Source organism: Oratosquilla oratoria, chromosome 20 (genome assembly GCF_046742065.1).
Source record: "Oratosquilla oratoria isolate Oo_2021 chromosome 20, ASM4674206v1, whole genome shotgun sequence".
Classification (NCBI taxonomy): Eukaryota; Metazoa; Arthropoda; class Malacostraca; order Stomatopoda; family Squillidae; genus Oratosquilla; species Oratosquilla oratoria.
Window position 1 is genome coordinate 40,890,918 of NC_134796.1, and position 12,412 is coordinate 40,903,329.

General features: G+C 40.4%; 1 protein-coding gene across 2 annotated transcripts in view; it reads right to left on the reverse strand.

Moving 5' to 3' along the window:
- LOC143036480 (thyrotropin-releasing hormone receptor-like) overlaps nucleotides 1-12,412 on the reverse strand; it is a 194,024-nt gene that overhangs the window by 21,280 nt on the left and 160,332 nt on the right. The window contains exon 5 of one of the 2 annotated variants that reach the window (XM_076203881.1): nucleotides 9,107-9,212. The exons of the other annotated variant lie outside the window; for it this stretch is intronic. Coding sequence (XP_076059996.1) covers nucleotides 9,151-9,212 — 62 coding nt within the window. The 3' untranslated portion in view covers nucleotides 9,107-9,150. The remainder of the gene's footprint in view (nucleotides 1-9,106; nucleotides 9,213-12,412) is intronic. 2 annotated transcript variants of the gene reach the window in all.

Genomic DNA, 12,412 nt, shown 5'->3' on the forward strand with positions numbered 1-12,412 from the left:
CAATTACATTACTGGTGTCTTTTGCAGGTGCGTTATTATTAACTGCGGGCAAATTATATGATAGTACGTTTATTTCATAAAAGAATAGTTCCTTAATACAGTTCTATTAATTAATATAAAGTTTCTTGAACTTTATCAGAAACATCACAACTAGTATCACAGTCGGAACAGAAGAAAAGACTGGAGATAGGGAGTCCGTATATTTCGACTGTTAACTGCGGTCCTCTTCAGAAGTGGACTATGGACTACTTAGAAATGGTCAGCCGCTCACGCGGGATGGATGTTTGACGGGAAAACAAGTCTGTAGGAGAATTAAAAGATAGTTGTGTATAAAAGAGGGTGCCACTGAGTGATCAAAGGAATATTTATTAGAATTGTTGTGTCGTGGCTTAGGAGGCATGGGCCGGAGACCTGGAATTCGAGTCCCGCTTCACCATTGGTGAGGAGGAGGTTCGAGTTTTTATTCAAGGTTTCAACCAACAAAGGAAAGGAGCCGGAGACCAAATCGTAGGGCTAGTCAGTATTATGGAAAGATTTCTTAGTGAGAGGTAAACTGAAACGAGAAGATGCAGTAGGATAGAGAGTCAAAAATTAGATAAATTTCAGTAGGAGAGAAAGCGTGTGTATGTGTTTTTTGCGTACGGTTGTACTTCATGACTGCGATGTGTCTGTGTTTGTGTGCCACGCAGGGAGGGTTGCTGCCTCTCAGCGGGTATACATACAATGAAATATACATATAATATTTTGCATACATCATTAAAAGTGATTGCTAGCTTTGCATTAATTATTTTCTTAAAGGTATTTTCCATATACCTTATTATAGATTTATGTTCCTTAGAAAGGAAATTTATGACTTGGCTGTATGTAGTCATATTAGCTAGATCGCGATTTCGGGTTCAAGATCCTTCTTCAGTAGCTATAGGGATGTACTATCCTATAGGATAAGAATTAATCCGATGAGTCTTATAAAAATTCTAAGTTTTATACTAGGGTTTGTTACTTGCTAATCACTTTTAATGATATATGCATTAGAGAAAAACTCCTGCCCAAATACACTGATAATAATATTATGCATGAGTCATTGCCTGTTCCCTGCCGACGAAACAGATCTCCTGAAGTAGCGGAGGAGTTTTGCCGGCGAAAGGAAGACAGACATGACTGGAGGCATCAAAATGAATGAATGTATCCAGCAACGAATGATCCCGGCCAGGCGTAGCACGTGCACTGAGCATCTGCTACCTTTCCTCACGCTTGCCTCTGGTTTCAGACGGACTCGTGTCTGTGGTACTCAGGACCCAACACATCTCGGCATATCTGGTCACGATCAGTCCAAGCTGGTAAAAGGATACGTTGACGTCCGCTGGTCATATCAGTATTACAGAATATAAGGAATTCTTTGCACTCTTTTACCAAAAAGATGAATCGGGGAAGCACTATATACAACTACCTTTACTCACTATTGACTTGCTGATCGTGTGGTATGGGGTCAGGTGGAAGATGCCTGTTAACGATATATATTTTTTTTTTCCATAAGTCCTGATATTATGTCAGGAGACCACCGTCCCTTTGAAATGTTTATCTATTTATATACCAAGGTTTTTTCCCACAAGGGGAGTAGGTTAGTCAAAAGGTAAGTACCTACTCCCACAGATTTCACTCCTACCCATTCCACTCCCTTCCATCACCCTTTCCTTCCTCTTATCTTAGCTCCTCATGGATGGCGGGTCACCCCTGTATCCCGTCCACTGTGCAGCAAGACACAGTACATGTTCATATTAGGATAATAGTCCATTACTGTGGATTTAATCATCTTCCTCTTGAACCCACTACCAGACTTATATACATTATAGGGTCAGCTTTGTCCCAGTCCAGACAGTGATGATGTTTTTTTAATTTTGTGAATTCAGAAAATCAAGGTGAGTCAAATAAATTATCAAGGAATTGATGTTACACACACACACACACACACACAGACACACACACACACATGTATATATATATATATATATATTTATATATATATATATATATATATATATCACGTGAAAACCACTGTTGGAATAAAAAAGACTGGAGACGGGGAATCTATATATTTCGATTGCAAACTGCAATCCTCTTCAGTTGATACCTACTGAAGAGAATTGCAGCTTGCAATCGAAATATGTATATATTCCCCGTCTCCAGTCCTTTTTACTCCAACAGTGGTTTTCACGTGATTGACAAATGTGTGATTACATTTTTTACCTGTTATATATATATATATATATATATATATATATATATATATATATATATTCCATGCGTGTGTGCGCGCATGTGTATATTGCGCGCGCGTGTGTATGTATATATTGTATGTGTGTGCATATATATATTGCGCGTGTGTGTGCGCATTAGTATTTATTTCGTGTGCGCGCATATGTATATATTGAGCGCGTGTGTGCGCGTATATGCGGATATTGCGTGTGTGTGTGCGCGCGCGCGCGTATATGCGGATATTGCGTGTTTGTGTGGTATATGTATATATTATGTGTGTGTATGTGTGTGTGTGTGTGTGAGAGAGAGAGAGAGAGAGAGAGAGAGAACATATGTCTATATTGCATGTGTGTGTGTGTGTGTGCGCGCATACTGAATGTATATACAGTACTGTGTGTGCGCGCGCGTATCTATATAACGTATGTATATATTTATCTATTCGTTTATATGATAGTGACTCGATATATTGTAGTCTGGGGCGAGGAGAACTAAAGATGAAAGAGGGAATGAATATATGAGAATTGCGTTAGTGGCGTGAAACAGACGTCCGAACGAGCGATAGTGGCAAGAATGAAAAGTGGAACCAGGTGGAAGAGTGTAAGAGAAAAGTGGAAGATGAAAAGTTGAGGCAGGTGGAAGAGAGGAAGAGAAAACTTGAAGATGAAAAGTTGAAGCAGGTGGAAGAGAGGAAGAGAAAACTGGAAGATGAAAGGTGGAAGCAGGTGGAAGAGAACTCTGTGAGAAAGAGATGGAGTTTGTCGAATGTGGAGGTGGAGAGGATGGTGCTGGGTGATGTTGGAATGTTGAGTTTGATGTTGAATGTAACGATAAAGTTATTATAGAAGAAATAAGATTGAAAAATCGAAAGACACTCGGGTTAGACTTATGCAAAGGTGGATTAGTAATAGTGGAGTGACTTGTGAGATTGCTTAATGTATGTCTTTAAAAAGGGAGTTTCCCAGTGGGTTGGAAGAGTGTATAGCCCACGTATACAAAAGGAAGGGAGACATATTAATATAATAATTAAAGAAGGATCAGTCAGGTGAATATAATCGGGAAGGTGTGTGTGTGTGTGTGTGTGTGTGTGTGTGTGTGTGTGTGTGTGTGTTAAGAGGATAAGCAGAGAAACAAAAAGAATTATTTGGGAAGACCACTGACCACTATGGGTATAGGAGAGATTGAGGGTGTGTAGTGGTGAGACTGGTATGCCAAAAGTATTTAGCAAAGGGTGTGTTTTTGGGGCGATGACTTGAATACGTATTATTAAATTGACAATTTCCATCGATAGTGTAATGAGTATGTAGAATGTGGGAAAGTCTGAAGGTAGTAATGAGACTGTATACGAGAAGTAGGCATGTGTAAGGGTAGCAAATAGGAGTAGATGTGTGTATATATATATGTATATATATATATATATATATATATATATATATATATATATATATAAAAACATATACACCAGTACCGTTTTCGGAGAAAAAAGGAAATAGGTTATATGAATTTTGAATGTTACGACCGCCAATTGCTGTCTTTTTTATTAGATATACGAAAAAAGAACAAGTACACAGAAAATGTAGAACAGGATATTACGTGCAAGGGAATAAAGGAAACTAGTCTTTCATGTCCGAAATTGGAGTGGTGACCTACCGGCCGACGTTGGGTTGAATCAGGAGGGGTGTGTTTGGAAACGAAGTTGTCAGTGTCCAAACTTCTGCTTTTCACAAACTTTCCTCGCTCATTCCTTCCACATGCCCAATCCACCTCAATATTTTTTTTATATATCAAATCCGACATCTATCTCCACCCCCGTGCTGTGCCTCACTCCACATTCTACCCATTGGTATATAGTAATCTCTATCGTATCTCTAAAACACTTGATCTCAAATGCATTCAGAATACTACTTTCTGGCCCACCTTAGTTCAGTCTTTACAGTACCATGAATACAATCACTCCATTTTTTCCAAATAACTATTAATCATAATACTTTTCACTTCATCAAGGAACTTGCTTGCCTCCATTACTCTGTAATTCACCTCCACATCCATTCCTTTGCCTACTGTCCAGGAGACCCAAAATATCTAAAACCCTACTTCCTCCAGCCCCTCACGCTCATATTTGACCTGCTATCATCACTACTTGTTCGTTTCATCACCTTATATTCGCCCACATTTACTCTGTGCTCCCTTTTTTCACACACCCATCCAAACTCAGCCACAAACTACTTCAATCTCTCCTCAAAACTAGCCACAACGCAGTGACACCTGTAAACAGTTGGTTTACCTGTCATGTCCCTCCATCCTCACCCACCGAGCGATCTGAAATTTACCTTCCCTACCACACCATACATATATACTTTGAGTAATCATGGGGACAAAACACAACGCAGAAGGTGATCCACATTTACTTCAAACCATTGATTCTTTATCGCCGACCCGCAGTTGTGACATCCTTCTACTGGTACCATGTAACCTAGTACTGCCTTCCTCATTGTTGGATCGTCGGTGACTAAACTGATTCCCTACCCCACCCCCACTGGTGACTCGCTAATGAGGGTGTGTTGGACATCCAGATGGAGAAAAAAGAAAACCATAAAAAGGATATATGAACTCTGAGTCGATGGCCATCCAACCCCGCTATGGGTCACTAATCCACGCGTTTGCCGTGCGAAACATCCCTGCAGAGCTTGGATGATGTCCCAATGTCATGGTTACATTGAGGCGTCCTTCTGGGACTAACAACGCGCCTCTTTGGTCCCCTAATCAGGCCAGGACCGGCGGCCCTCCTTGGCTTGGAGAGGCAAATTGGCTGGGCTGATTGACTTTAATCTGTGGATCACTCACGCCCTGAGCCAACCAGCTACCGCCTGGGCCGACACCGCACGGTCCGCGGCTGTCATCCCTTAGTGTCAAGGTGGTGGGTGCGTATACTCTCCTGTGACCCCTGGGACTATTGGGTTAATATGTATACCCAAAATCTGGTCTACCCTCGTTGGGCTCGGTGGTGGGCGTGGCCGTGGGAGAGCGAATCACAGGATGTCCATGGTAAGCATACTGGGCACATATGGCGGGGATGGCCTTGCATCAAGTCCCCGTCAAAATGATGTGTCGGGGTGTTGGAACTGAGGCACCAACACGTCGAACCAGACCCGGGGTGAACCTCCGGTGGGTTCTCCGTGTGGGCGCCTGGGACATTATTTCTCCTAGGACAACCAACCACCTTTTTTATCGGTGGAGCTCAGGAAGCTTAGATTGGATATATTGGCTCTCTCGGAGGTTAAAAGACCAGGCACTTGCGAGATCAGTGGTGAGGGTTACACCTACTTCTGGTCGGGTCTAATCGATGGGACCCACCGCGCAGGAGTAGCTGTAGACACATCTAGCCGACTCCAGAACGCTGTTTTAAATGTTACTCCGGTTGATGAGTGCACGATGCTGGTGAAGCTGAAGCACACCTTGGGATTCGTTTACCTTATTGCAGTATATGCTCCCACTGAGGTATGTAACCTTGAAGAGGGGATGTTCTATGCCAATCTTGAATCTATAGTTAGCTAGTGCACGCCACGAGACACATTTATTTTTATGGGCGACTTAATGCGGCTACTGGCACCGACGGAGGTGGCTATGGAGTATTGGCCCCCACGGTTTTGGAACCAGGAACATCAACATTTCTCTCTTTCTGAGCTTTGAAAAGTCCAGGAAGCTGAGAACTGCTGGTTTTTGGTTCCAGAGACGAGAGCCACACCGATGGACATGGTATAGTAGTACTGAAGGAGAGGCTAAGGAGATCAATCATATACTTATTAGCAATCGTTGGAAGATCCTACAGAACTGCAGAGTCTATCGAAGCACTGAATTCTTTGGGACCGGTCTGAGACTTGTGGTCACAACACTCAGACTGCGTATAAAATCCTGGAGAATCCTGAGATGTAACCCACATGGGTTTCATCTAGGGAAACTCAGGGATGCTGCATGTGCCCAGGAGTATGCGGTAGTAATCTCTAATCGGTTTGAAGTCCTTGGCTCTCTTGAGAACCCTGAAGAACTGTGGTACATTTTAGAACATGAGACTGAAATCTGCCGAGGAGTGCGTTGGAGAGCGCCCAAGGTCAAGGAGTGGTAAGGCGTCGCGGGAGACACTGGAGAGTATAGAGTTGGGCCGTGCTGCCAGAATGGCTGGGGATCTGGACCACTACAGGACTCAGAAACAGCGGACTAGAGCTCTCATGAGAATGGATATGGAGAGCCACATAAGGAGAATGGCTGAGGGTGTCGTGGGTCATTTTAATAAACGACCTCAGGCCTGTTTACTGAGCCTTGAAAAAAATCTGCACAAAAAATATGTGACCCAGAGGAGCACAATATGAATAGCTGAAGGCGAACTAGTGTCAGGTATGGAGGGATGTAGCCCCTTTGGCGAGTATTTTGAGCAGTTACTTATGGGTGACCCACCAAGCGGACAGCTTCCCTTCGATGGTGTTCAGGTCCACCGATAGACGAATCTCCGCCCTCTCTGACAGAGGTCAAAGAACCTAAGAGTAAATTAAAAGGTGGGAAGGCAGCTGGCATCTGCAACATCAGCGCGGAGTTGCTGAAAGTTGGAGGTGAGGCCATGATCCGCGGGTTGCATGCGGTACTGTCCGCTGTCTGGTAGTCTGGTACAATTCCCTCTGACTGGAAAAAGGGTCTGGTTGTCCCTATATGGGCGGGAAAAGGCGAACGGCAGGACTGCAACAACTGCTGTGGTATTACACTGCTCACTGTGCCAGGTAAAGTGCTTGTCCATCTATTCCTGAGACGTGTTAATTCACATCTGCTAAACTTTCAGAGGCCTGAACAGTCTGGGTTCACGCCAGGTAAGTGAACAAATGATTGGATCCTAGCAATTCATATTCTTGTAGAGGGCCGACGTGAGTTTCAACAAGGGTTTCTTGCAGCTTATGTTAATCTCAAGAGAGCGTTGGACTCGGTGTATCGTGGAGTGCTCTGGGATCTTCTGCGAGTCCGTGGGGTTCCTGCAAGGGTTATTGACTTGATATCTGGCTTATACTTTGGGACAGAGAGCGCTGTAAAGTATGGAGGAGACGTGTCTAGCTTCTTTCCTGTTCATTCAGGGATGACACAAGGGTGTGTCCTCGCCTCAACAATTTTCAACACCTGCATGGACTGGTTATTGAATAAAGTTGTCGATCAATATCGTTGCGGAGCATCTATTGGCAACACCAAGGTCAATGACCTTGTGTTTGCTGATGATGTCCGTCTTGCGGAGTCGTTGGAGGTCCTGGTTGCAGTCACTGCATGTGGAGGCGAGACCGCTTGGACTTGAGGTCTCATGGACCAAGACCAAGGTTCAGGAGTTTGGGTGCTTACTGGATGACACAGTTCAGTCTGTCCACGCATATGGCGAAGACATTGAGGTCTTGGAAAGCTTTACATACCTTGGTAGTGTAGTGGTGGGTCATGGCAGGAAGTACCTCGAGGGATTGGCATTGCCCATATGGTGTTATGGACTCTCTCATACTGAGTATATGGCGTTGTCGTTATTTATGCAGGAGGACTGAGATTCGAATCTTCAAGTCACTTGTGCTCCCTGTTTTGCTGTACGGCTATGATACACGGACACTGAATGCTGAATTGAAGAGGCGTTTCGATGTTCTTGGTACTAAGTGCCTTTCGGAGAATCAGAGGGTATCACTGGAACGACTTCGTATCAAACCAGAGACTATACAGTGAGATTCACTATAGGCCACTCCCCAGCATAATTCGTGACCGTCAACTCCGTCTATAGGGGCATGTCGCACGTTTCCCAGATGTTGATCCTAATCACAGTGTTGTCTCAGCAAGAGACAACCCTCGATGGAAGAGACGAACGAGACGCCCGCTGGGGTAAATTGATCAAACCTGTCGAAAGCTGTTTGGAGTAGGAAGGGTGGCCTCGTGGGAATTTGCTCGAAGACTCCGTAGGGACTGTCGCTGGTCGGTGTGTATGAGTCAAGCAACCCACTCCCTGGCGTATTCCCCGAATTGATGATGAATATACTTCACCTCAACCCATGCATTCGCAATACACTTCGAAACGCGACTCTATCAGATGTTATACATTTCCAAGACCGTGAAATTACCTCCCCAAAATAGAAAACAACCGTTCCCTTTCAGTGTATATATATATATATATATATATATATATATATATATATATATATATATATATACTGTATATATATATATATATATATATATATATATATATAACATTTAGTCACAGGAGATTCACTCTCCGAGTGAACCACATGTTTTATGTTTATTTTTATGTATATAAAGGAAGACCTAACTGCCTCAGGATAGTAACCCCTGAGGACGAACCCCAGACTTCGAAACGTTGGGATTAAAGTATCACCTATTTCTGAGTTCGGTGCATTTTACTTATACCATATACTCGTGTATGTATATATATATATATGAATGATATAAATCACTCGTGCACACAACACATATTCACATACATATATTTGCGAACGTGTACATGCGTGTATGTACTACATACATTATCTATCTATATATACAGTATATATATACGAGTATATATATGTATGTATTATGTGTGTATGAATACGTATATAGATGCATACATATGTATAACTGTATATATTTACATACACATAATGAAACCCATAAACTTAATGTACATGTTTTATATCTACGGTTGTGCCTTGATTTTTTATAGTTTACATAACACTGGTTTATATATATACAAAGTATTTACAAGTCTACGACTACGGTGATTTATATACTTGCAGTGTGAGTTTAGTAAGATACATAAAACGACATGCATCTTGTGCCAACTGTTTGTTCTGACCTTTGAACCTCGGCCGTCGCGTGAGTGGGGTAACGCGCGCGCGCTTACGCGAGTGAGTTTATAAACCTGAGTCTGTAGCGAGAGATGGGTTCCTCCTTCGCCTTGCCTAGTGGGCGACCCCAATCAAGAGCAAAACAAGGAGTGTCAGTTTACACCTTTTTTTAAACACAAATAGATAAAAAGTAAGAAAAAATAATATCAGTATCATGTTATTTGTCTCGTTTACATCTGCACCTTCAGTGGATTTGTGTGGCAACAAAGAAGTCATATGTTCCTAAGATATATGCATAAGATGTCGTTTTTATAGTGTATGTTACATGAGGCATATGATGTACTTGTTAAAGAAAGCTGTAAAAGATGAGGTAGTCTTATTTAAATACGCGCGCGCGCGCGCACACACACAAACACACTCACACACACGCGCGCACACACACACACACACACACACACACATATGTATATATATATATATATATATATATATATATATGTATGTATATATATATGTATATATACACACACAAAACAATAGAAATATTCTATAATTTCTGTAGTATTGTGCTAAAAAAATTCGTGCACAAATTCTTTTGTCGTGTACATTTTTGGATGAAAGTTTTTAATTTATTTAGTAGTTATTTTTCTAGTAAATATATCTCACTTTGTCACTCATTACTGCAGTCTCACGCTTGCGAAGAGGAACAGCTGAAAAAACAATTAGATTCTTTCTATTCTTAAATGTAATCAAATTAACTTTTGTAGCAAATTTTATTTGATCACTGTATTTATTTTGACGTTAAGACAAGAAGAGACAGCCAGAAGTTAGTTAAACGTTTAAGTCATTTTTGGCTATTGTTTGAAAAATAACCTACATCTGCACCATGTGTTTATAACACTGGATTGGTAACGGGAATTGAGCTTGAAATTCATAATCAAAATATCATCGGGGAGTTGTGAAGGAGAGATAAACTAAAAAACGAAGATATAAGGAACTGTTCCATGCTATGCAAAATAGACGCTGCCCAGTTAAGATGGTTAGGACATTTAGAAAGAATGAAGGAAGAAAGAATTGCAAGGGGATGCTGGGAGTGAATGCTGGACTGAAGAAGACCAAGAGGAAGACCGAGAAACAGATGGAAAGGAAATGTTGAAGAAGCTTTCAGTAGACATGACTTGCCCAACATCGAAACTCTGAGGGAGGGAGGAAGGGGCATTCCTTGATAGAGCCGGATGGAGGAATATGCTGGGACCACTGACAGGCATAACGCCTACTACTGGGAGCTGAAGTAAGAAGTAAGTTGTGAAGGAGTTTAGATAGGTTAGATTAGTACAGCAAATGTTAAAGTTAACTCTTTTCACGATGGGACTTGGATATTAACTCTCGTTAGTTTCAGATTAGTTTTAGTTGTGGTTAGAGGTAACTATGTTAATTTCTCTTTTTGGAGTTATGTGTAATTAGAAAATACACATTTCAAGTTCAGGATTTGTTAAATTTTGTTGTTTACATATTTTTATTTTTCATATCATTGATTAATTTATTTGTTTATTTTTTGTGGCATCTCATACCGCTAGATGTGAGAATTACTGCAGCCCATATATACATATCAAGATAACTTTTTATTTTGCATGACTGTTCCACAGGATCTTGGAAATAATTAATTCCGTAACAGCTCAGTTCCACTTCATTACCTCCGGTCCATAGTCTAATATGGCTCTGATGAAAAAACTCTAAGGTTTTAATTATTTTTCTGTCACTACTGGCATCTCGAAGATATTTCATAATGCCTGCCCACCTTTCAGAATAATTAGTTTAATTCATTTGATAGGATTTAAATCTTCCCACGTATTTGTCGCACATCTCAATTTTCATGCATATGCACAGGACATATTTATGTGTATATAAGGCACATGTACATGTATACATATATACGAGTACACATGAAAATACATGTGTATATGTGTGCATATATACTTAAGCTATACATATGTACATACATATATTCATGCACATATACAACACATATATGAATATACATGTGTCTATGAGTGCTTATGCATTTTACGTATACATACCGTACACTATATACACACATATACACAATATATTCATACATAGCTGAAATATGTATATGAAAACTTGTGCATATAACGCTTGGAAAGTAAACGAGTGGAGCAGAGTGCTTTCGTATATTACATGTTCACTGCAAAGTGCGAATATATTAGGAAAGAGGTGACCAATTTAATCCTCATACAAACTTGTAACCTTACTCTATATAAACATATATGTATATATATATATATATATATAATATGTATATATACCTATATATACATATATATATATATCAAGGACTACTATTACACAGGACGTGCGCACCCAGATCCCTGGGTCCGCTAGCGGAGGCCATTGGTTTCTTTGTAACCTACATTTTATATTGGACAAATATATAAAATCTAGAAACCTAACATTGTATATAGGACAAATATATCAACTATTGACTTATTCAATGCAGTATAAGTTATAAACTTATATAGTGAAAGAAGAAACTATTTTTAAGGCACTGTTATGCTTTGAAATGTCAATTTTAGCCAGACTTAACAGGAATTATTGTATGAGGTTAGTGGACACCAGTGTTGGCGTGTTTTTTTTTTTTTTTTTTTTTTTTTTTTTTTTTTTTTTTTTAGAATATAAAAATTCGATTTTTTTTTTTTTATTTAAATCAGATTTATTTGATTCAAACATTTTTTTTTATAGATTTTAGATATTGTGGGATTGCTATCTGATATGCGATCTGATTACTAAAGAACATTATTAGCATATCAATATAAGGAGCAGTGTTATATAGACTTACCTCAAGTATACAAGGAACGGTATAAGCCTACATGTAGTATATATATCACTGTGCATCCCACAACAAGTTTCAACAAGATTCTTATTGAAACTTGTTCTAGGTAAGCAGCTTCTCACTGAGTCCGTCGCTGCTTTAGAATCAACCAGGAAGGATGTCTTCTGGACCAGGCAGAAAAGATTATCCTGTCTGAAATTATTTTGAAAAACTACCAACAACTTCTGGCAAAGGGTACCAAGCTAAATGCAAAGACTGCAGCCAGGAACTATAGGGCATTGTGTCAAGATTAAAATCTCGCGAAGATAAAAGCCAAGGTCAGCCACAGCATACAGAAGAAGAAATTGATGACCCAGGTAAATAATTTTACTTATATTGTGTGCTTTTCTCCCTTTTCATACGCAACTATATAAATTTGGTGAACAATGGAGAGCATGTGCCATAAAAATGTGAAGACCTAAAG